At 41.6% G+C, this 25961-nt stretch overlaps 1 protein-coding gene and 1 long non-coding RNA gene across 3 annotated transcripts in view; one reads left to right on the top strand and one right to left on the bottom strand.

The window, feature by feature from the left end:
• Positions 1-108: 108 nt before the first annotated feature.
• The window catches only part of PDZK1 (PDZ domain containing 1), a 338251-nt gene continuing 312398 nt past the window's right edge, over positions 109-25961 (bottom strand). The window contains exons 2-9 of the mRNA XM_061453957.1: positions 7366-7577; positions 6812-7064; positions 5731-5867; positions 4269-4464; positions 3822-4018; positions 3134-3328; positions 1979-2278; positions 109-1002 (exon numbers count right to left, since the gene is read on the bottom strand). Coding sequence (XP_061309941.1) covers positions 925-1002; positions 1979-2278; positions 3134-3328; positions 3822-4018; positions 4269-4464; positions 5731-5867; positions 6812-7064; positions 7366-7575 — 1566 coding nt within the window. The 5' untranslated portion in view covers positions 7576-7577 and the 3' untranslated portion in view covers positions 109-924. The remainder of the gene's footprint in view (positions 1003-1978; positions 2279-3133; positions 3329-3821; positions 4019-4268; positions 4465-5730; positions 5868-6811; positions 7065-7365; positions 7578-25961) is intronic.
• LOC133269550 (uncharacterized) lies at positions 10369-24890 on the top strand. Of its 2 annotated transcripts, XR_009743488.1 has the most exons (7): positions 10369-10423; positions 10650-11680; positions 17258-17402; positions 17630-17734; positions 21657-21755; positions 22430-22765; positions 24688-24890. It is a non-coding gene; the product is annotated as an uncharacterized LOC133269550 (long non-coding RNA). The 2 variants fall into 2 exon arrangements; XR_009743489.1 differs by lacking the exon at positions 24688-24890 and having other exon boundaries at positions 22430-22941.

Here is a 25961-nt window from a genome sequence, read left to right on the forward strand (position 1 = left end):
AAATTTTATTCATATGACTTAAACTTGTAGCTTTCCATAGCTGCTCTCCTAGGCTTTCTTTGTTTAAAAATTGTTCTGGAACATAAATCATAGGTAATAAAGATAAGATTGGGGGAGGGGGTGTGGGTGCTAATAGGCACTCTAAACAATTTATTTATGGGTTGTTTTCAGTGTACAGCAAAGAGAGTATACAGCAGCAGTATTACAAAGCCATTTATGTCGTGTTCAAGACAATGTGGTGTTTACTTTGAGTTAAATAATATGCATGAGTGAATTATGTATGCTGTTCTAACTACCATGATCCACAACTGCATGCAGTGGTGAAAGAATAGTGTTTAAATATCTTGATTTATGAATTACGAGGTTAGCTTAATGTTTGCAAGACATTTTTGCGATGTTAGCAGGAGAAAGGAGTGTAATGCACAGAGTACACTGGCTTATGCCACTTCACAGCAGTTGTACAGCAGTAAGTATAGCATAGAAGAGTTGCCACAGAGCTTGAGCTGGCGGACTTGCATTAGGGGGAGAACTTCCTCTCCTGGGAGATGGGGAGAAATCAATTGCTCTTTATTAAGAGCTTATCCTTAAAAGGCTAAGATGCTTACGAATAGAAAGCATTTCTGCCTTCTGCTGCACTATACTTAATTATATATATAAAGTTATCTAAGCCTTTACAGAAGGAAGTGACTAACTGCCCACCTTACAAGGCAGAAAGCAATGAAGTACAATTGCAGTGTGTTAAATGAATGCAATTTACACTGAAATGTTTACTTAAGGCAGCTGGATTTCAGCAAGAGATTGCAGTCCTTTACAGGTATGGCACTCCCAGGAGTAGTCAAGTTCTGGGAGGTGTAGTAGCAAAGAATGAATGAAGAAAGAGGATTTGGAAGGTTTCTTCTTTTGTTCTTGGCATAGTTTGTTTCCTCACAACTTCGTGTCGTCACTGTTGTCACTGTCTGCTCTTGTAGAGGCAGCTGATTGTGAAGAGGAGGATGAGCTTGCCTGTAGAGGAGTAACAAATACGTTCTGATTATTTGCAGTTCGAAAACATGCTTGATATGGGTTATGAAGGACTCCTGTTTTCATCTGCACTAATCATGTACTTATTTGGATGGCAGAATGAGCCAACAAAAGTGATATTTTTTGTTGTTGAAGCGCTTTTTGGTTAATTATGTTTAGAGAGAAATTTGTTCAATAGAGATTTCCTACTATTCCCCTCGCTGCTGAATTTGCACACAAAAGTGTTGTTAACCTTCTTTCTGCTGCACAGTGCAGCTTGGAGGCTGAAACTTTTACACAAACTTGGCAGCTGGACATTTTCAGACAAGGCTAACGAAAAATGGACAGGAGGCAGCATCGGTCTTACTCTTCCTTGTCTGTCTCCTTTGAATGATCAGAAAAGAATATTTAAATGTTTTAAGGCTGACCACACAGAGGATTCAGAATGACTGTTTCAAGAAGAAATACCTTCCTGCTTTTCTGACTTGTCATGCTTCATATTCTTTCTAATGGCATGAAGTGAGTAAAATAAATCAGCGCATTTCCTAGAAAATGCCATCGTACCCTATCAGTTGCTCTTTCCTCTACAAAAGGATCTGACATATTTCACCTGATTTTCCCAAAAGTGGTTTATGCTTTTCTTGTGTATTTAAGAACTTTTTCCCCCTGCATGTTCAGGATTGTATTGCCTGTTTCCCATCTTCATCAAGGATTAGTGTATTTGGATTATCTTGTTCCATAAAACCTTTTGTATGTGCATTCTTTCTGTGATTTAATTTTGCATTAAAGATACTCACCTGTGTTATGTGTGGGGAAAGGAAGAGTTGTTTGTGATAATCAGACTACAGCTTCCCTTGTAATAACATGGACTGATTTGTAATAATCCAGGCTCAAGTTAAAAATCCTAGCACAGGAATACGAGTTTTTTTCCTGTTCCCTAGGTGATTTCTCAACATCTACTTAAAGCAGTATTACTCACCCTTTCCCTTGGTTCAGATGAGTTTCTCTCTGGTTCTGATGGATGGTTTTCTGTGTAAGCAGGAGGTTCAGAAGTGTCATAGACTGGATCTGCCATAGAGGCTGTGATGGGAATGTTCTGGTCCTGGAAGTATTTGTAAGCATCTTTGCTGCACACCAGTAGTGTTAGTCTGTCACCACTATCTTGGATTCTTTCCACCACTTTGTCATAGGATTCATTCATCACATTCACGCTGTTCACTTCCACCAAGAAGTCGTTATTTTCCACACCTGCTGTGTCAGCTGGTCCGTGTTTTTTTACCTGCAAAGGCAAGTTCAAACTGTAATACTAGCATAAAACTTGGAAAGATGCATTAACAACTGATGGTTAGTGAGGATATTGTGTTACTATTTTCCTTACAAGACAACAAAATACAAAATGTTTATGCTTTCTTTACAAGACAGCAGAATAAACACGGGGAAGATTTGTGGGGCAGAAATGAGTTGGGACAGACAATAGGCCTAAGCATGATAAACATGGAATCTGCCAGTTTGGGACTTAAGATACATCTTGATTTTGATAGACTTGTAGAAATGTGGCATGGTGGAATTATGGACAGGTGGAAAAACAGTTTTCTTAATTATTTGCAAGTCCCTATCCAGTAAATTTAAAGTTAACTTTACTATATTAAAGTTACAGTAAGGTTACCTCTATTATATATCCTATCCTTATTACATATCCTTAGTAATGATTGGAACGCCTTCTCTCAAGAAAGCTAAAGGCACAGACGTGATTTGTTTGGGGTTCGACTTTTGCCAGCTGTGGAATTCAAAAAAGAGTGGGTAGAGCAGGGTGAAGGTGTCTCACGCTCAGGACATTCTACAGGCAAAAAAAAAATATCTATTTAACATACCAATTTTAGCATGCTGGTCTCATGAATAAAAGCAAAAATGATGCAAAAGCTGCATTTCCCTTTTGTCTAGACATCTAACAGCTTATTTTTTTATCTTGGTCCTACAGTGTCAGTATGACTAACAGTTACAGCTTTTATCTGAGCGTGCTGGAGAAGAGACTTGTCTTGTGTGGCTTTTCCTGAAGGCATTTGCAGGACCGAAGGGAGGAAGTTGGCTGACAGACTACTTGGGCCTTTCCTTGTTACTCATTCTACATTAGTACCTCATTGATGAACAGTCCAGGCTTGTTCTTAATCATGTTTAAACTGAAGCCAAATCCACTAGGCCCTTTCACCATCTTGCAAATTCTTGGCTTGTGGTTCACATTCTGCTCAGTGTGCAACTCCGCTCTTTCCTCCATTTTAGCTGGAGTTGAATCTTGTGCTTTGTAGTAGTAAGAGAAAGGGGAAATCTGAGCCTGAAAAAAAGTCACAAGTAAAAAGGCACAAATAAAACTTTGTGAAATCTGTGTGAGGCTTCATGATCAAAATGATTTGTTTGAAACTTTTTTAATGACTAAGACTTGAGCTGCAGTGAAGAGCTCTTTGTTAGTAATTTCTGGCTGAGTGGAAAACGACAGTGTTGATCTATGTGAGAAAGGAATTTTGTTACTCGTTTTGTTCATAAATGGTTACACAGCCACATAGCTCTAAATTTGCTGTTTCAAACTTCTAACCTTTCTTGTGGTGTGATTTGTTCTAGCAGTGACTAAAAACCTGGAAGACGCCAAAAATTTGGGTGTTTTGTGACTTGCTGTATGAGTGCAAGGAGAGTTGCTGTCATATGGGTGTATCTTAAATGTTTCCCACCAGTTGAAGCGTCTGTCAGAGCAGACTGGCTGTTTTATTGCTGCATATGTCTCTTCCTACTGATAAATTATCATTTCTAAGTAGTAGTTTGCATTTTCTTACCAGTTTATACATGGCATCAGTCTCCTTATCCACTACCAACAGTGTGGTTTTTGCTTCAGACTGCTTAATTTTTCCCACTACATTTTCATGGTCCAGACCACGCACCAGCTCTCCATTGACAGCTACTAAGATATCATTGTCTTTGAGACCCGCTGTGGCTGCTGGGCTCTCAGCATCAACATCCTTGATTACATGATCTAAGACTGGAAGGGAGAAAAACTTGATGTGAAGGCTGGTAAGTTAAAAGACATTAAAATGCATGGAAAACCTGATTGTCAGAATTGTATGGTCGAGACCATTTACCCTCGTGCAAGTCTGTTTGCAACATGTCTATAGAGGACTTCTAGATGACCAGTGAGAAGCCAAAAGAGAGTGAGGTCTGCAAACCTGGTACCAGAAGCAGCTCTATAGCAAATGTCATGGTCTGTGTGTTAACTCGGTTCTTACCACCAGTATTTTGTTCCATCCGTAGGTAAAAGCCATAACCATTTTCTCCTGTCTGGATCTCAATAAGTCGTGGTTTGAGGGGAAGCAATCTCAGGCTGGCACTCTCTTTGCTCAGTACCATCTTCTGGCTCTTGTAATAGTGGTCTGTTTCTTCATTTGAAAGTAGAAACATAACACGATTCTCAGACTTCTTTACCTGTGATAGTACACAATGCAGTCTTGGATGTCACCACTTCAACAGTACGTGGGAATTGTAGATACTTTGGTAGCTGGTGTACTGATACATAGTGATGTGTGGGTGCTGTTGATGAATGAGCCATAAGGCGTAGGCCATGGTACCGTAAGTTGACTACCCCTCACTCCCCATCCAGTCAGAAATTTGGGCCAAGATAAGACCTTGGGTATATAAGATCTAGTACATATATGAAGAAATATTACGAATCTCATACTGTGTTCCTGACCTTCAGGCAATTAGCTGTAGAGTGCCAAGAGTGTGGCATACAGAACCAGCAAGAATCCAGTGAGCCTCAGTAGATAATGCTTGGCTTATCTAGATATGGAACCCTACAATATAGACATATTGTGCCATCTATATGCCTATTTTAGTTTACAGTGACAAGAGTCAAGTTTCTGTCACTCTTCCATCTCCCTGTATTAACTGATTCTGAGTGTTTTCTTGTTTGTTCAGCGCCTCGGAGTTCATCCTTCTCTTATTCCTTTATAGTCTAAAGGATGCTCTTTTAAACTCATCTTAACCAGCATCATTCTGCTGCTGCTGTTACAGTAGCTCAATAAAACACGGGTATTGCACAGTTCCATAGTTAGTAGCATGCATTGGACTGTGATGTTGGAATTCTGGAGCATGTACTGCCTATCTCATGGCTCTCTGAAATCTCTTCAGCTCCAGCTGTGTTTCAGCAGTGCCAACAGTGGAAGCTGGAAGCCTCATTAGCAATATTCTTTGCAGCTGAGGCCAGGTAGTGAAATTACATGCACAGTAGTTTTCATTAGTTTTGTACTTCTTAACAGGAGAAAGGAACTACTGTTTAAAAGAATGAGTTTTCCCTGTTCCGTGCTGACTGTATCATCAGAGAGTTCCCCCTCTTCCTGCCCTGGAAACCACATTTGATGACTTGCCCTCTTACTGTTACGAGTATTTCCAGGACTTTTAGGAGCAGAGCATGATTTATTTAATAGTGTTCCTGGCAGCGGCACTCTTCTGTTATTTAAAATTCTTTGCCCTGTCCTGATGGCTTTATTTATTCAGAGTCAGTTCAAGAGGCTGCTTGACAACAGAGCCAAAGCAGAGGGGGTACTCTGCTGTGTTGACGATACATGAGCAGTAGCTTCCAGGATTTACTGCGAAGCATTCAAATCAGCCAGACCTGCCTCTTCAATAACCCTAATGGGTTGTTGTGAAAGTGGGCCAGAACAGAAGATGAATCAGTGTACAAACAAATACCTTTTCCACCACTTCCTCATGTGTGTCATTTTCCACATTTTTTCCATTGATTTCAATCAGGCGATCGTTATTTTGGACACCAGCCTTTGCAGCTGCTCCTTGTGATGAAAGCTCTACTATGAACAACCCCTTCTGTCCTAAAATAAATGAAAGCTCATTACGCAGGGCAAGTTGCTGACATATGCCTGAATTTAATGGTTAAGGAAACTCGGTACTGATGACCTTAGAGACTCCTGGACTCTGCTTACAGGCAGATTACAGTGACACCACAAATCTTAGACATACCTCCATCTCTCTTATTCTGTCCTGAAAAAATCACTTCTGTGCGGGTGGGAGGCATTTGTTCGCTATCTGCAGCTCAAACAATCTTTCATTTATCAAGAGTCCTAAAGGGGAGCACTGGATTTGATTCTCACCTCCTCCCCCTCCCAGTTTGAAGTGAGGAGCTGCTTTTGGTGTTGTTTTATACATTTCACAATTTACTGTGTTTGAAAGGCTTACTTGTTTGGTCTTTCAGTTATATTACATTTTGAAATATCCTCTGTAGAGGTGATGCTCTCCAGAAGACTTCCCTATTCTGTTAACTGGCCTTGGAAGAAAGTTATATGTGAAGGAGGTTCAAAATCCCTTGCTTTCTAAATGAAATAACTTACAAATTGGAAATGTGTTTATTACAGCTGTCTAGAACTTTGTCTGCTGGTACCTGAGGTTATTTGAAGGAATAGAACAGGACTTGATGTAGCATCTTGAGCGTATATCTGGTATTTAATCAGGGACTGCAAATTTTATTTTGGTATGTGGGCTTAGATAACAAGCAGACAATAGCTTATTCTTTTTATCTCTTCCCTCTACTCCCCCATCTTTTCTCCACCCCATAAGAAATGTGGTCCTTGGAAAACCGTGCACTGCATATGCTGTGCAGAAAAGGGCTAGTGGTAGACCTGACCTCATCATGCTTCTCACTTTCTGTCAGCAAGAGCAGTTTGTGTGTCCACATTGGCCTCCACGTTAACTGTGGGTGCCTCTGTCCCTGCTTGCCGTCTCTCTCTATACACGCCATCTCTTCTCACCAGGCTCTCACCTTCTGTGGTTTTCAGAGAGAAGCCATAGCCTTTCTCTTCCTTCACTAGGTAGCAGAGTCGGGGTTGTGGAACTGCGGTGATTGCTCCATTGACCATGGATGGTGGGGACTGCTGCTCCTGTTGCTGTCCTGTTGACACTTTTTGACCAAGCTCTTCCAAGTTTAGTCCTTCCTTTTCAGCCTTTTGATAGGACGCATCATCCAGAACAAGTAGTACAACAGAATTCCCGCTGTTTTTGACAATCTCCACCACCTGTAGTGGGCAAGGCAAGCATGTGCTAGAGCAATTGACCTTAAAACATTCCCCAGGAAGACTTGCACCATCTATTGTTTTTGTTGTCTCATCCCTGTGCTTATACACTGTGGAGGCACCTCAAAGACATTTCATGCCCATGGTGGGTAATGAATACTGTGGGGAGATTCTCAGAGCAGTTGACTTGGCTTTTGGATTTCCTAGCTGAAGATGTCATAACTGGAATAGAAAGCTTCACATAGTGGTATTGGTTCTGGGTAACGGGGAAGTGGTGTGGGTACAGGGCTAAACAGAGAAGTACCTGTGCATGTTCTTGCTTGTCTACAAACACACCATTAACTCTGAGGACTCTGTCTCCATCCTTCAAGCCAGCCTTTTCAGCTGGGCTGTTCTTTGCCACGTTCCGGATGAGATGTCCTGCTGTGTCTTTCTCAACACGCAGGTAGAATCCGTAAGTCTTTTGGGGTGTTTTGGTCACTTTACATTCTCGGGGCTGGAGAACAGAAATCATCTCTAGCAGACAAGATGGAAAAGGCATGTGTCAGTAAGAATAGTAAGCTTACCTAGTTATGCTCACTCTGTATACATACAGAGAGTTTGCTTCAGAATTCTTGGGTTTTTGCTTCCTGGGAAATCCTGCTGTGCAAAGCTGAAGCTAGTTAACAAGGACAGGGAGAAAAAAACAATCCCCTTTCCCCTCCTTGCTTTTCTTGTCTCCCTATCTCAAATGAAGTTGAGCAAGATGCAGATCTGGAAGAAAGAAGTTGTCTGCCTGTGACAATGTGGTGAAAATTGAGGTGAGGATTTAATACCTGAATTAAGTCTTTGAGAGGAAAAATGACGGCAGCCCAAAAGTATTGGAACATTGTTAGGAAAGCTGTGTGACAAAACAGGATTTCACAGAAGCACCGAATGCTCGGGGTGGGAAGGCACCTCCAGAGGTCATGTGGTCCTATGCCCCAGCTCAAGCAAGGCCACCTAGAGCCAGTTCCCCAGGAACCAAGTCTTGATGGCTTTCAAATATCTCCAAGGAGGGAAGCTCCGTTACTTCTCTGGGCAACCTGTGCCAGTGCTCAAGTCAATCTCATAGTAATAAAAAGCATCCTTATGTTCAGATGGAGCTGGCTGTGTTTCAGTTTATGCCCATTTTGTTCTGTCACTGGTTACCACTGAAAGGAGCCTGGCTCCATCTTTGAACCCTCCCTTCAGATATTCTTATACACTAAAAAGTCTCCCCTGAGCCTTTGCTTCACCAGGCTGAGCAGTCCCAGCTGTCAGCCTTTTGAGTGTCTCCAAGGATGAACACTCTACTGGGCAACCTGTACAGATGGATGAGCAGCTGAGAGCAAGGAAGAACCTCATTGGCCTAACCCGCCTTTCCTGTTCTTAGTTATTTTAGCTAAACAAAATTAAGTTTTGGGAAAGACATTGTAGCTGTGGTGTTATTTTTAATGAGCACAGGGTTTGCATTGAAGGGTGGAAAGCAAGGACTATAAAGGAACTAGGAAGACCCTTGTCTATGCTTACAAAGCTTTTTTTTCTTCTAGCTGTGTTCAGTATTTCTACATCCCAGTTTTCATACAAAATGGTGCACTTGCTTTATTTCTGTGCCCTTTAGGAGCTACTGATAGAATCAAAGTTCTTGGAGCTCTCCATGTTTTCCTCTGCCTTTGAGTCCTAATTAAATACTCTGATTCCATTATGAAAAGGAGCTAACAGGCTATTTCACTTTGGTATTTCATTATGCATGAGGTTTGGGTGAGATGTGAATGCAGGTATTGTGAGGTCTAACAAAAGTGTAGAATATTCAGGCATACACCTAGTGACAATGTGAATGTGCCATCAGGTAATCGCTTGCAGGAGAGGTAATTTAATACTGCCTGGTCTGTGTGGAACAAAACAGGAGTTGAGACAGTGCGCTTCTCTTGTAATTCTCACATAAATCCTGAAATGACCATAAAGCCTCAATTTGCTGCCTTACTAAAGCTTTATCTCCATCCCTGATGACTTTAACAATGACAGGAGATGTAATCAATGTAAAAATGTGACACTGTGTGAGAAAGGAAAGAAATTAAATTGGGTTCAGCAATGACAGGCTGCTGAAGTAGTAGTAATTTGAGTCAAATGATTTCTCAATGAATTTGTGACAACTGGAGCAGAATTTCCAGTCGATGTTTCCAGAGTGCTATGTTAATTCCACAGAGAATTTGAGGCCAGCTAGTTAAAGAGCATACTTGATGCTGCTACCAGATTGCTGTTGGGCGGTGACCTTTGTCCTCCAGAGGTTCTGGAGCAAATCCTCCTAGAAGCTGTGTTAAGGCACATATGCCAAGGGCAGAAAAGTGTTTGGGATCTGACAGCATGGATTTACTGATAATCATAAAAGATACCTGATGAACCCTGGTAACTTTACATAATGAGTGGACTGGCTCTGTGATGGGCAGAGAGCAGTGAATGCTGTTCACCTTAACTTTTGCAGTGACTTTGATACAGTCTGTAATACAGTCAATGTAGCCATTCTGGTGACACATGTACTGGGTAAGCAGACTACTAGATGATGCAGAGAATTGTCTGGGTCACTAGGTTCAGAGGGGTTTGGTCAGTGGTGTATAATCCAGCTGTTGGGTGGTTATTAGTGACATTCTTTTGCTATTTAGAGGGACCTCAGCAGGCTGGAGAAATGGGCTGACAGAAACCTCATGAAGTTCAGCAAAGAAAAGTGAAAAGTAATCTGTGCCTAGACTATGCACAACAATACAGGCTGATTGCTGAATGGCCAGAAGGCAGCATTGCTGGGTAGCACTCAAGTGCCCAGTTGAATGTGAGTCAGTGATGTACCTTGCGGTACTACAGCCAGCAGGTCAATGGAAGGGATCATTCCCCTCTCTTTGGCACTTGTGAGACCGCATGTGAGGACTGTCTCCAGATTTGAGCTCCCTTAAGTAATTGATACATTGGGGCTAGTCCACTGAGGTGATAGGGTACACATAATGTTTAAGGAGACAGAGAGAGCTCGGTTTGTTCAGTCTTGGGAAGAGAAAGTAAAGGGAAGATCTTATTGATGTCTCCAACTGCCGAACTGGATTGTTTAGAGAACACAGAGCCAGATTCTTAACAGTTAAGAGGATGAGAAGCAACACATAGACTATGGCAAGGGGAAGTCTAATTAGACAGCCATAAGGACAGCTTTTCATCTTGGGGGCTGTCAGATACTGAAACAGGTGCTCAGAGAGGCTGTGGAATTCCCATCTGCAGAGATACTTACCTGGATGGGGCCCTAGCAACCTGATCTAAGCTGGTCTGCTGTGTTGCAAAGATAAGCCATTAATCACAGCCTAATAAATACTAAGAAAATTACTGTTTGCATGTAAATATTTCTATGCAACTCCATGTTTTTTCTTTGTATCACCTGTGTGACTCATGTGGGAACTGGGACTTCTTTCTTTTCCCTTTTAAGTAGCTGGGGTCAAGTCCTTCCATGGTAGCAGCCTACTACAGAACTACCTTTGTGGTTACCCATACTACAGACTGTTTGCTATCAAAGCTAAAAGTGCATTGTTGAGTTTAAATGGGCAGCATATAGAGCAGTATGGATTTGTGGTGGGGGTTTGGCACAGATGCCACTGCAGCTGGAGAATATGGGGAATTTCAGCATACAGGATAAGAAGCCTGCAGATCATGATTCCCTTGTTCCCCTTGGTCAGGTGTCTTATACTTTTTTGAGTGTCTGTAGTTGCACTGGGACTCACTCACATAAGGATGGGCTGCCTTTACATTTGGCCATTGTTGGAATGCATCAGACTGCACTGATAGCAACTACAATTCAAAGCAGATTTCTTGACAAATGCTGGAAATCTGTGCTAATTCCTAAAGTTAACATGCAAAACCAGTGATACACAAAGCTGAAGAAACAGTAGGCTTATATGGGAAAGGTTATTCCTTCATATTTAGAAATGGAGGGAAGGTTACACTACACTGCATGCTACTTTTAATCCATGAAAGCTTTACATGCAAAATTATTTGGATTATAAAAGGGAGTTTTCTAAGGGAGTCGGGTTTAACAAAAAAGGAATATCTTACCTGTAGGTCTGTGTGGAGCAGCATTCACAGGAATTCTCTTTTGCTGTCCCTCCTGTGGCAGTATCTATAAGTAAGGCTGGACTTTGATTGGGCAAAGGTTGATTTAGAAGATTATTTATTTAACCAAGATTCACTGAATATGTTCAACACCTTGATAGGCTGCCTTGTCCTTGCTTGCAGAAGTGCTAATCACATGCATGTCTTGGCAGCTTTGAATTTTGCTCTGCTTATAAAAACTTAAGTCAATGAGGTCATCCGAGGCAAGCCTGATCTTTACTCTGGGCAAGAATCTTCTCCAGCTGTAAGAAATATCTTAGCAGGAGCAGGTTCGGATTGTGGTGGATTGACCTGGGCCAGCAGCATTTGACTGCAGATCAAGAGGTTACTGGTTCAAATCTATACATGTTAGATGCCAGGTAAAGGACTGTGATGGGTTAACCTTGGCTGGCAACCAAATGCCCACTGAGCTGCTTTTGCTCCCTTCCTGTACAGAGCAGGAGGGAGAAAATAGGATGAAAAGGTTTGAAGAATTCAAGGTAAGGACGGTAATTGGAAGAGACAGGAAAAGAAAAAAGAAAGGGCTTGTGCTGGAGGGGTGTCTCTGACCACTGAGGCCATCACATGTGTGGAACATGTAGCGTAATCGAGTGACCCATACGTGTAAAGTTTTCTTGGGATAGAGAGCAGGGGTGGCTGGGCTATCAGTATTGTGAGGCCTGACAAATTGGCTATCCTGGACCACTGCTCTGAACCTGACAAGGCGAGTGCTATGTATTTACCATGTGGAAGCGTCTACTGAGTGACCGAAGACATACCCTGTAAACCATACTATTGCCTGAAATGCAATCCTGAGCCTTGAAAGTCAAATGCTGTGTCATGGTACTCCAGAAAGAATCCAGCCAGACAGTGCAACTCGTTTCTAAAAGAACCTTATACAATCCTGGGTCAAGTAACATGGCATTGATTTGGTCCATCACGAAACCTATCACCCACAAGCCTCTGGAAAGGTTGAACAATACAATACTATGTTGAGAGCACAGAACACTGGGGAATGGAAGCAGTGGGATGTAAGTACAGCAGAAGTTGCTTGTATGGTCAGCACCAGATGATCTACTAACTGCCCTTGTTCTTGGTAAGATACCAAGGTACTTAATGAATTGACCGTGCACCGCGCAGATGGGAGCACATGCAAGGATTACAGGTCAGCATACAAGGAAGCAGCGCAGCATTTGAAGCAAAATGGAATTTTTTATTGTACTACCACTGTGATAGTGACTTGAGGTCATTTCAGGTGCAGACAAGAATTTTCAGGAGTAAGGTGTTATACAAATTACCACGGTGCTGGCAGAATGCTGTAGAGTGGTATTGTGGAAGGGTGTAGTTTCAATAAGTGCAATTTAGCAAAGTCTTGCTCTTTGCCAGAATGTATGTGGCCCAAGTCACTCTTGGCCCTATTTTGGAGACAGACATGAGGAGAGTGGGTACCCAGTGGTGCCAGGATGATGGTCCTTACTTAACTTACTTATTCACACCTGAAGAGTCTATACAGGAAAAAAAAAAGATGTAGCAAATCTCTGGATCACTCTGATATTGCTTTTTTAAAGCTGTTTTGCTTTGGTTTTTTATTGTGACTCACCATGACTGTGTTAAGAGCTGGTGAAGAAACCACTTTCATGGCCATTCTACTGGATGAGAGGAGCAGAAAACAGAGCTGTTAATGAAAGACTGGTGAAGTAGACCTTTAATGTTTGTAATCCAAGTGCAAAGTTACAAAGTTCAGTCTACTAAAACACACCTTTTGTTATTAACACAGTTGTACAAGAAGTCCAACCCTAAATTTGAATGAATATAGTTCATATGTTTGGTTCTGAGGATAGTTATGCTCAAAAGATATGTATCAGTGCTGGCACTGTTCTATTGACAAAAGGTTTAAGTGGCTACTTTGCTGTAAATGCATTCCCTCACTTTAAATATTTAATGATAATAACTATATCAGCCACAGCTGAACCTTTTTTGCCTAGGTGCACGTACATCCCTTAAAAATTGATGTAATGAGGATTTCCAAATAGTGCTTGTTTACCTACATATATATATATATATTGCTTGCTGCATCCTTGCTTGCTGCATCCTTGCTGACCACGAGGTCACTAGTTCCCTTGCAGTGCCATCCTGTTTGTTATGAATCCAACAAATAGTTAAAGAAAATTCATTTTCAAATGCAGTGTGTTGGGAGGATACAGGCTTATTTGTGTCCTCTGCTGACTCCAGCTGAAACAATTGTAAATCTGTCCCCTACTCCCTGCAGAACATCATGCCCTCGCAGCTGAGCTCTGCAAAGGTGGCACGCTTGGTCTAAGCCACCACAGTCCAGTGTATTAACAAGAGGCAACATCGCTTTCAATTTATATTAATATGCAAGGCTGTGAACTGCAATAGCTGAAGGGCTGTGATTTGCAACCTCTGTCAGGTAGAGATATGCTCCCTGAAGAAGTTGCTGTTCCCATCCAAGGGGGCCGCGGCCTCTTCAGCTTTCCTTCCACAGCTAAATCTGAAAGGGATTGTGAATCAGAGCCTTGGACTGTTTTAAGGTCTCCTTCAATAGAGTAATAGGAGGATATTCTTAATTTGTTCTTGTATTTAAGCTGTTAAAAATCAGTACAATGCTTTCCCTTTGTCCCTTACTTTGCCACTGATGTTTTTTGTGCTCCAGTTTGGCAAGTATTATATAAAGCAGCATGTGATTTGGTAATAGGAATATTTGGTTCACTGAAGACCTCCTTAATCATGAGGCAAAGTGCATTTGAGCTACCAAATGAATATTCATCAATCTTTCTGCGCATAGCCAAGTGGTAATTAATTCTTTTTCTTCTGGTGACCACATGCTCCTGATACAATAAAGAGACTCTGAGGAAAAAACGAGGGAGCAAGCAGGAATGGCATTGCAATCCTGCTGCTTTGCAGATGAAGGGGAGAATACCCATCCTAGCATTTTGGCTTTATGTCTTCCTAAAAAATAGAAGAATACTCCACATTTGCTGTCCCTGTGTTTTCAGCAAAAAAAGGTATTCTGTTATCCCCTGGACCTGTCAGTAAGGAATTACAGTGGCAGTCCACTTGTCCTAGGCTTTGCTCTTTTTGCTTTAAACATTGAATTGACTTCCCTAGTGACCTTTCTTACTGGAGAATATAAACTAGAAACAATACTTTCTTTTTTAGCTGTTCTTTAGCTGTTCAACAAATATTCTGTGTTGATAATGAATTTGGGCTTTTAGATGCAGAATTTGTTATCAAGTTAACTGTGAGGTTTGTCTGTATGGCTTCTTTGCTGCCACATCAGGCTGAAGTCAATGTTAAAAAATGGATATTTCTCTTGAAGCAAAAATTCAAGGGTGCTAGAAATGAGGAGTTATGTGAGCTAAGTAGACTTTTCAGTGCAGCTATGTGTTTGTTCATAGTAAATGGCTGTACACATGTATATATATTCACATGCATGCACAGCAATCAGTCTTCCAGCCCGCTTGGATAACAGCAGCTGAAGCTGATTTGTTTAACACTGCTCAAATGGCAACACGTTTGGAATTCTTGTCTTCCTTCTGGCACTCGTAACATGTGGGAAGACTTTTCTTTCCAGCTTTTGTTGTTGGGTATTTTCTGGAAAAGAATTTCTTCAGTTCTGCCTTTTAATTGCTGTATCATTCAATAGTCTTCGGGCACGCAAGATGCTGATGCATCAACAATAATGCTACAAATGTACTAATCTGGCTTTTTCCACTCAGCACATGGAGCTTTATTTTTCTTATGGTACACACCCCTATAAAACTGCTGTGGGTTTGGTTTTTGTTTTCTGATTTATGAACAGAATAAGTTACTTCAATCTGTCGTACGTGCATGTTTTGCCCTCTGGAGATGGATTTCTGAATTTGACAGTAGGCTCTGTTCCTTTCCTTCTAGGCTTTTGAAATGTATAAGTAAAGAGTACTATGTCTACTTCACTATTTTCTTCAAGGAGCATTATGAAGAGATGCTTATGCAGTCACTCTAAAGATCATATATTCTTTCTCCAAAAATACAGCTCCATGAGAAAGGAAGTGTCCAAGCCCTAAGGCTTTGACAGCAGCAATTGTGAATTTCTTTCTCTTACCATGTTCCATTCCTCTTCCTTCTGCCTCTGTCCCATCTCGTCCTGTTGTCCCCCCCCAGTCTGTAATCCATCCCAGAAATGCCCCTGATTTCTGTAATAACCTCTATTCAATTTCAGTTTGTCAATAATTTCAGTATTCAATTTCAGTTTGTCAATAAATATATTATTGGGTGGAGACCTGGACTGAGAGCAGCCTGGAAGGGAGACACTTGGGTGTGTTGGTTGATGAAAACCTCAAAATGAGTCAGCTTCAGGGTGCGCTCACAGCCTGGAAACCAAACCATGTTCTGGGCTGCATCAAAAGGAGCATGACCAGCAGGTCGAAGGAGGTGATCCTGACCCTCTACTCTGCTCTTGCGAGACCCTGTGTTCAGCTCGGGGGCCCACAACACAAGAAGGATATGGACCTGTTGGAGCAAGTCCAGAGGAGGCCACAAAGATGATCAGAGGGCTGGAGCACCTTTTCTATGGAGACAGGCTGAGAGAGTTGGGCTTGTTTAGCCTGGGAGACTTTAAAGCAGCCTTCCAGTACCTAAAGGGGCCTAGAAGAAATCTGGAGAGGGGCTTTTTAGCAGGACATGTAGGGACAGGACAAGGGGAATGGCTTTAACCTGCCAGAGGGGAGATTGAGAGGAGCTCTTAGGCAGAAGCTCTTCCCTGTGAGGGTGCTGAGGCGCTGGCACAGGGTGCCCAGAGAAGCTGCGGCTGCCCCATCCCCATCCCAGTGTTCAAGGCCAGGTTGGATGGGGCTTGGAGCAACCTGCTCTAGTGGAAGGTGTCCCTGTCCATGGCAGGGGTTGGGACTGCATGAGCTTTAAGGTCGCTTCCAATGCAAACCAGTCTGGGATTCTATTCTGATATTTTATTACCCTAAGGTTATGCTGGAGTAGTGTCTGGAGGGGGAAGGTGCATCAGCCTCAGCAAATGCAAATGATGTTGCTTCACAGAATCCAGAATTATTTTGTCTCTTTTTTTGTATGCCAAAGACTTAACTTCCGCTTCAAGCTTCTTACTGGGTGCATCCACTCTTGCTACAGGAGGGATTTAAATTGGAATAGCATTCATTTGCCATTCTCTCTCACTGAGATCAGTGATCATAATGCAAAGTCTGAATGTAGCCTTGAAGACAAAGAGAAATACTAGTTTCCTGTAGAAGTTTCCATCTTCTCTGTCACTCTGTATTTGCTTTTATGTTTGGGGAACTATTGTGGTCTGCTCTGGTGAGGCTTATATGATGCTTATAACACTGTTACTAGAAATGTGGGGGTGGATAATGCGTGCTCTTTATTAGTTCTTGTCACTTTGTGGCTTTGAAAGGCTTGTTATCTGTTATCACAAAAAGGAAATGGCTACTGCTATGCTTGGCACTGCAGAAACGCAGAATGCAGCCCTTTTCCTGCATACCCATTGAAAACTGTTATTATAAGCTTTGAGAGGAATATAAATTTAGACACTATCTGAACCAAAGATTAATATGAGAAAAAAAAATGATTTATTTTTATATGGTGTAAAAGCCACTAGAGTTGGTTATGAGATTATAAAATAGTATGAGCTTATAATAATAAATAATTCGTTTAAAATCCCATCCAAACATGCAACAGATCCCATCAGAAATCTTGCCTACGTACTAAAGACAGGCTAGATCTCCACAAAATGCATCTATGGAATTGAGGTTGGCATGGTTGTAAGAGTAAAACTGTTTCTTGGTGACAGCAGAGCTTGTGTCCCAGATTCCAGCTGGAAAATGACACTCAAACTATCTAGGAAATACCCACCTTCACCGTAGCTGATGGCCTGTGTTCAAGGTCGTCCTGAGTGATATGACTACATCTGGGCCTAAATAGCTAAGTGATCCTGAAATGCTGCACTGGGTTCAGAGCTGGAGCAATGGGACATACCTGCTCAAGCAGAGAGAAGAAAACTATTATCCACAGACAGAGCTGAGGTGACATTAAGCTGTTTCCTTGTGCAGGTCATCCAGAAGTGGAAGGATTTCAAGATCTATGTCACTGGGGAAGCCAGCATGAGCTTGAGTGAAACTTGTATGTGGCAGTAAGCTTCATGGTGTTTGAGTCCATATAGCCAGTGGCAAGATCTCAAGAAGTTCAGCAGAAGTAGTATATTCTACTCTCTTGTGCTTTTTGCTTCACCTTTGCAGGGGGCAGTTGCACTGTTATCTCTTGGTTTTCATTTGTTCTATGCACATGAAAGATTCCCAACAGAGTCCTTTAATGATTTCCTAAACTTAAACCACAACTTTTACCTCAGTCAGATTCTCAGTTGTTAATGGTTGTACTTTAAGCTGCTGCTGCTATGTTATTTCACTGCCATACTTTTTTTAAAGCTCACTGTGTCCTGAAGAAGAGGATGATGGAATAAGAACCCTGCATAATTATATTTACTGCCAGTAAGGTGGAATAATAAAGTAGCTAATGGATGCTTAAATCAGGTAGGCATTTATATTAAGGAAATTGAAACTGAAGGATGTTGTCATCATTTTAATGCACCATGTAGGGTTAACTTTGTGAGTGGTGATAATCTGTTATATCAGTTTGAGGGTTTAATCACTTGGCAATGTTAGTCTGATAATTCATTATTACCCAGTGAAGTCACATATTTAATTAGCTTAGATAACAGAACACTGATTTCTCAGGGTTTGTTTGCTTTTGTGGAATTTGATTGACGTAATTAATTTTATTATTTTGATTTAAAAAAAAGGCACATCTTTTCAGTACTTGGTGCCTGGACCTATTTTCTTTACAGTTACAGAATATGTGTATCTTGAGGTACAAAATTTGTAAGGTCTTTGTGATCTCTTTAAATTTAGTTCTAAACTGCTTCACAGCATGATTAATAAAAATAATGGTCACTAAAGAGAAAAGCCTGATGTTTTAATTCAGTATAGAACTCTTTGGGTTTGATGTTTTGATGGTTTTATTTTTATTCTAGATATAAGAAAAGTAAAAATGACAGCCCATTTCTCATTTACAGAAGCCAACTTGTAAGATGTATAATGATGAAGTAGTGTTCTACAAAAGCAAACCAAACAAACTAGGTCTTAAAATTGAGGTAAAGCAGGAGGGCAAAAAGGGGCCTTTTATCATCACTGAGCTGTAGACCAGTGCATCCAAAATGCAGCCCCTGCCATATGATCAGGGCACAGACAAGCATCTATCTAGCACAGATTACAAGCAGGAGTATTAGAGATCCAGAGTGTCTGGTGCACAGCTGTGTCATGTGTGTTCCTGGTGTGCTTGTGTCCAGCATGGTGAAAGGCGCAGTTCTAGACCACCAAGAGGATACAGCCCCTGCTTCACAGATTTGATGAGGACCAGGCTTTCCCACCCTCTCATTTACAGAGCTGAAAGCTGGAGTTGGAGCTGTCAGGATTTGGTTCTAGGAAAACTTTGTAGGTCCTCTGAAATGTGTTTTTGGAACCTCTTGCAAATACTGAATGTTGTGTCATAGATCAGGTGTTGCCAAAAGCTAAATCTTAGTTATCTTCTGTATATGTTTTCCCTCATGACTATACTGTTTTTCATTTGTAATAGATGATCTAGGTGAAACTGAACTTTACTTTCTCTCTTGCTATCTGAATATTATTTGCATACCACTTAGACAAATCCTGGAATTTACCTTATTGGATTTTTTTTCCATTATCATGGGAATGTGTAGGTGAGGGTGATTGTCTAATGCAGCCTTAGGGCATGTTTTTCAGGGTGTGTATTTCTCTCATGTTGCTTTTTTTGTTTTGGTTAAAGTAGGATGGAAACATTAAGATTTCAATAGCCAAAACCTATCACTGAGTTTATCTTTTGATTTAGTATAAACACATACAACATACAAAAGCTGAAATTGTCTTTTTTTCTTTTTTCTATGAGGTTGCAAAAGGTAGGAAATGCATTGGACACACATTCTGTTCTCTGATATTGTGATCTATGTTTTTCATACCCCTGATTTATCCTTGCCTTGCAATCTTGTACTGAACACTTGTTAACTGTCATATTGAATCTGATGGATTTACTAACACTGAGACATCTGAGGAGATCTCACTTGCCTTAACACAAATGGGCACCCATTCAGATTTATTCAGCAAGCAGAACTTTGCTTCTTGCCTTTTTTATTTATATATTTTATTTTCTGTATGGTTGAAACTGGGGATTTTTCCCTCTGTAAGCCCTGTTTGAAGTTACACGGTAGGTGTTCTAGGGGGTGTTGCATTGCACCCTCAGTATTTTCCTATATTGCTCAGCTTAGATGCCTGTCAAGAATGCACACGCAGCTCGCTTAAAGCCTCCCGAGGCATTTCTCAAATAAAAAAGCTGCTCACTGCTTTATTTCTGAAAAGAAACCTCAGGGATATATTCAGTCTTGCTCGCTTGTGAGTACGCATTCACTGGCTCCACCAGTTACAGGCTGAGTAACTGGGATTATGCTCCGCTGACAGACCTGTTGCTGAATGGGCTTCAAAGAACATGTTGCTTGCTCTGCAGGAGAAGTGATTGCTTTGGGATTGGCATGAGAGAAAGTGGAAGGAGAAGAGGGAAAAAACCTTAGTAATCTTGCTTTGCTCTTTGAATTGTGCACGCTTCGTGCATGGCTGATATTTGTGCCTGAGCTCTCAAGTCAGCACCTATTACAGATGTGGTGGTCTTAAGGAAGTTTGGAAGCAACTCTGGAAACTTACGTCTTTGCCACACAGAGCCTGTACATTTTCAGTAAATGTGTCTGGAACACTGAACTACTTCCTGCTATAGCTGGGATTTTGATTGCTTTAATGAGTTGCAGAGGCTGTGAACTGGCAGCTCCATTCCCCTTGAACTCACCACTATGTTCTATGCGTCTCAAAAGCTGTTAAAAGAGCAACTGAACTCATGCTTCTTGTCTGCACTCCGAAAAGGAAACCTCTTCAAAGTCTTTTAAGTGTCCAAAAATTACTGGGTCATCTAAGAGAGGAATTGTTAGCTAAAGTGGCCTTAGCTGGTAAAAGCCAAGAAGATCTCCTGGTCCTGGATAGCTGTCCTATAACTGAAAGCTTGACATCAGAAAGTGCATGGGGACCCTTTTAGAAAGCCAATAAAGAGCTGAAAGGTAGGTGAAGAATAGGTATTGTAGTTACAAAAACAGAGAAACCAACCAGACATTCAACTTCTTGCAAGTGCAGTCCACACTGTGGGAATTTCTTTGCAGTACAGAAAAGTGCAGATAAATGCTTCATTATCATTTTCACTCCCACCATTTCACCCCCCTCCTCTACCAAAAAGAAGATCTGAGCATACCTAAGAGAACTGATTTAACTCACACGAGTACACAGAGTACAAGCACTGGACAATGTGGAACAACTGAAGTCCTGCAAGGCTTTCTTCCGAGTCTTCATCTAAGGTGGTAGGTGAGAGGCAAAAAAATCCCAAACCCCAAGCAAGCAGAAGCAAAGCTTTTGGTTTTTATTTACTTATTTAACCTCAAAATCTTTCAAGGCACCCACCCATTTGGAAAGTGGAGGCCAAGCACACCACTCATGCTTTTCTTCTTCCTAGAACCATACCAAGCTCCATTTGTGCCTGGCACTGGAACATTTCTGAAAGAGCTTCATTTTTCTAGGGAAAGGAAAATCTATATTCTGAGGTGACAAATGAAGCTCTATTGCCCCTTAGCACTGGTCTGGAACAGGAGGATGTTGTGGTAAGCATGATTTATATTTTTTCCTTCAGAATTTCTCTCTTTTTTCCTGACGACCACATCAAAATTCTCCTGCTCCTTCTCAGAGTACAAATACACTTGTGATAGGAACTGAATTATTTTCATCATTGAAAAAGGTATGTCAGTAACCTGTTGTTCTGTACATTTATTTTAATGTCCCGAGACAGCCTGCTGGGAGCCAAGCTCTTGTCTGTGCAAGCCAAACAATTTGATGCAGGTGCCCTCTTGAGAAGAAACAATTCCAAAGGAATTCTGCTTTTAGGAATTTATTGACAGCTGTTGAGTTCACCACAGCCTGTGTCAATAATTGTGTGATTGTGGTCTAAGTCCTAACTTTCAGCTATTTTAGCTACTGCCCTCTGATCCTCAATAAGCCAGTTGCCTGCAACTTGAGTTTACAGGTAGTACCTGTGTGTGTTCTGGTTTGTGGTATCTGTCATCTTGTTGGTTTGTTTGTTTCTTTTTTATCTCTGTCTTATCTGAACACAGAGGGTTACCTTGTGTTTTACAAGTTCATTGCTTCAGGGGAAGGTCCTTGCACTTTTGACTGCTCTGCAAGTGCTAGGAGAGGCTTGCAGCACCAAGCTGAGTGATCCTAGACCTCTCCTCTGTACCATGAGAAGAACTCATGGATAACTGCATGTTTTGTTTTCTTCTCTTTCCTTTTTTAGTGCAGAAGATGACTCAGATCACAGGGTTCCTCGCCAGGCCTGGAGGCAGCAGCCCTGTACTGGTGTTCCAAATGGCAGCTTTGGCAATGCTGGTATCAGGTAAGGAGCCCTGGCAAGGAAAAGCATGCTGTTGGCATTTCCCAAATCCTGTTTAGGAGTTACTTGTTGTGGCAGAGGTGCTGCCTGGATTATGGGAAGGAAAGAATATTTATTGCAATAAGCTTTCAGCAGGGCATGCTCTGCATGATGTTTCTCAGCCTTTTGTTTTCTCCATGATGAATTTTTCCCAGGAAGATGGAGGCAAAACCTGGTCCCAAAAGAGCAGTATTTTGAGCCAATCAGTATTTTCATATTATCTTTCAATGGAATAATTCAATAATTGGTGAAAGCAAAAACCTTCAAGTTGAAGAGAAAAAAAAAAAAACCCAAAATATCCCTCTCCCCTGATGCTTTTGCTGCCTTTTTTGAAGAAAGGATTATCTTCTCAGCTTCCATTTTTATGAAAACAAGAAACTTTATAGACAATATTCTGTTTGTGTAATGCCTCTGCCACAAGGTCTGTGATAGGAAACAGATTTTTCTTCCTCTCATATGAGTGAAAATGTATTTTTTTTATTATGGTACCTGTTATCCTGGGTACTCTGTGCACATCTGGAGCACGAGATAGCCTGGACTTTCACAGCACATGAATGAATGGAGAAGTATGGTGAGGGAGGGGGAGCTGGCCTGGTACAAAGATCAGCTCAGTTACTGCCTGCTGTGCTCCACCACAGATCACGGTATGCTGGAAGTGATTTAGGCATCTACCCCAAATTATCTGGAAGAAGGAGAGACCGTGAATTTAAATTGCCTCATCAAGCATCAGCAGGATCAGTCATCACAAATGGAGGCTCGCTGGTATAAAAAACCAAAGAAGCAAAATGAGTCTGGGTTTGCAAAGACATGGAAGGTTTGCACCACTCCTGAAACTTAAACCTGAAAAGTCACGTCCTCTCTTGCTTCTGAAAATTCAGAATATCAACCAGACAGTGGCCACACTCAATGCAGAGCCAAAATAAAGAACACTGTCCTGACTGCTATGGGCCTCTTTATTAGGGTGAATGTAACAGGTAAGCTCTATGTGTCCAGGAGCTTTCTAGCAGAGGGAGTTGTGAGATCACATCCTTGTCTCTGAAGTGAAATTTCTGCATGCTGAAAACAGTTCATGGAGATGTATCCTCTCCTCCTAGGGTGTGAAACTGAAAATGTTTGCTGCCACGCTGTGACATGTGGAGTAAGTTTCATACTCCTCTGTCTTTTCATCTGTGCATGCTAAATGCAAGACTGACATGTGAAGAATGTTGGGGATTTGGTTTAGATTGGCTGTGGATCTCTCAGAGCTAATGGGAATAGTTTCCCATGGGGAAACTCTGAGCACCGTTACCACAGCTGAAAGGAATAGGGTGAAAAAAGTGGTCTGGGAAAATGTATGTCAGTCTTGGGTTAGCTGCAGGTTTGTCCCAGTTCACCCAGCATCTGCTCTATAGCCAGAGCTTCATTCACAGGTGGGGAAAGTTCTTTTCTCTAAAATGGAGATCTGTGTATTTTCTTAATAGGGGACCTCTGTGTACGCAAACAGTGCAGCCTTATGGCCTCTTGGATTAACTATAGTGTACGTAGACCTCAGGGAGGATTGGTGCTTAGAGGGAGTAGGACTTGAGATATGGCAGCCACCACTGAGTTGTTTTGTTCTTATTGAGGTGATTTATTTTTCTCTTGCTTCATTACTCAGGTTAAAAAGGGATGAAACGTGCAGTGGCAGTGCTCCTGTACAATAATTTCTCTACAGGTCTTAACTGATCATATGGTATGGTGTCTTCTACTTGTGCCAAGTGACTTCAGCTCCAAGCCTCCAGCAGAAGGGAATATATCTCTGGCATAACTAGCTGAGGTTCTCATCTGGTAGTTGTAGTGGTGGTGAGCTACTAGAGCTTTTTTAGGATGGTTCTGATCAGGGGCAGGCTGAGAAGCCAGCTCGTATTCCTTCCAAGCTGTTCCCAGCTTTGTTAAGACATAGGGATTATATCCATCTTTTCCCTTCCTAAAGTTCTCTCCAACATATTTTGATTAAAAATAAAATAAAAATTCAGTTACTTTCCTGCCACTAAGTTTTAGGTGAAAGAAGATGCAGTTCCACAGACTTTTATTTGCATGTTGGTCATTATATCTGGCGTGAGTGTTGTCAATACCACAAGGAGGACAAAAGGTGACCCGAAACAGAACAAAGATCTGAGGATGGATTCTGAGCTGGAGAAGATGTGGACTGTGGTCATGATATCCTGGATAATTTTGTATGCCAAAGGTAAGAAGATTATCTCCATACCTACCTCCCTACCTCCCTATTTCTTTTCTGGGGATAGAGCTTATGACCGATTTTATAAAATCACAAGTCTCACAGGTGGATTTCTGGCACGGCCCTTATATTTAATGACTTCCCCTTTCCCACTGTAATAATTCCATAGAGGTTAGCAGGCTGAAACTCCCCAGGCGGCAGGATGAAACGATGCCAACTAAGTTGCTTTGGTTTTGGTTTTCAGTGATTTTGCAGCAGGTGCAGCAGAGCTGGATTCTGGCCAACATCCACAGCAGTCACCTAACTCAGCGTTCAGTTCATGATCTTGCCAAAAGAGAACGCGCAGAATGAGCACAGGACCATTGTTTTATGGACTTCAGATGCCTCCTGTGTGGCTTTTGGGGAACATGTAGCTGTGTGCTAATGTGACATAAGGTGTCTTGCAAATTAAACACTGAGGCTGAGCTCAGGCAGTTAATTTAGATGTGTGAAAGTCTCTCTTCTCAGCCAGATGACCACTCTGTATAACCTTTGAAATGCAGTCTTGCATCAGTCACTTTTTTACCAAGCTTGTGTTTTACTGATTTGCATTTGTATATTTTGCTCCTGAACACCAGGAGATTTTTTTTCTTTTATATTTTCTTTTTTTTTTTTTTTTTTGCTTTAATGTGTTCATCTTTTATTTTTTCCCCACTCAAGGGCTTGTGCCGTGAAAACCCTGTCTGTGGAGTCTGGGCTGCTTTGCTTAAACAAGATAGGTTTCCTGAGATACTGTAAGAACAACTTCATTTTATCGTGCATGATGAATATCCGGGATTCATGTTGTGTTTCATGGCTCACTTAAAGCTTTCAAGGGACTTATTTCTGGAATTGCTGGTACTGGTTCTTTGGGATTATTCACATTTTCCCTGTAGCTCCATCCAGGCAGAGAAGGATTTCTTCCTGTCCTAGAACTGAAATTTTCTCATATCTAGTGTCAGTTCTTCCAGTTTTTGCCATCATCAAGGCAATGGATTTCTCAGTGTTGGTACTCTTTGAAATGAAGAGATGGTTTCTTTCCAGCTGTACTTTCTGGAACTTGCCTCCCATATGGGGAGGTTTTCCCTTCCTACTACAGCTCTCTATGTAAAGAAGGGTTTCCTGGGTTCTTCTCTCATCTGAAATGTCTTCTGATATATTTCTAGTCTATCCTCTGTGCTCTTCAATTTGTTCTGAGAGAGCTTGTAGCCCTTATTCAACTCTGGGCAGTCTGTGCTCAAGTGAGTGATGCACAGGAAGCAGGAATGAAGTTATTGTCAAACTCCTTGTTTTGCACACAGAAAGCAAAACCAGGCATGTTTTACCCTAACTGTGGGATTTTTTCAAAGGCTATTTTGTCTGTAGTCTTTTAACTGTCTTGTGTCCCTCTCCCCTTTTCCAAGTATTTATGTAAATTTGCCTTCTGTGTAAGAGGTTCTCTCCTAGTACTTAAAATCTGGTATCAAATGACAAAGGGAAGATGGCTATATCTATATCTGTTTCTGTGGTTACGAAAGCTTGTCTGATGAGCACTTCGGACCACTGCCATGTTTTTCAAGCTTGGACATGTGTGTAATGTTTCTGAATGTCAAAACAGACATGTATCTGCTAAATAAATAAGTCAAGTGATCCTTTATTTCCTCATCACTTTGCCAGGTACCTGACTGTTTAGCAGCTCGGAACGGCTGCAATTGCTGCTGCTCTGGGAGCCTTTCCATCAAAGGCAGCCTGATTTGGGATTCTTGTTGGAATGAACGTGCATGTCGCAGCTTACAGAACCAGCTGCTTAAAGGGCATCCTTGATGCCGAGAAGCAGTAACAAGCAGGATAGAAGTCTTGCTAGCTGGGGGAAGGGAAAGAGAGGCAGGAAGAGCATTGTATGATCCTATGTTTTGGGTTCCACTGAACCAGTTCAGACTGCAGATATTTTTAGCACTGTCCTTCATCCGGTAGTA

This window comes from Pezoporus flaviventris, unplaced genomic scaffold (assembly GCF_033815535.1).
Source record: "Pezoporus flaviventris isolate CSIRO_AGI_PZ_B2104156 unplaced genomic scaffold, CSIRO_AGI_Pfla_v1 ptg000015l, whole genome shotgun sequence".
In the NCBI taxonomy this organism is placed as follows: Eukaryota; Metazoa; Chordata; class Aves; order Psittaciformes; family Psittacidae; genus Pezoporus; species Pezoporus flaviventris.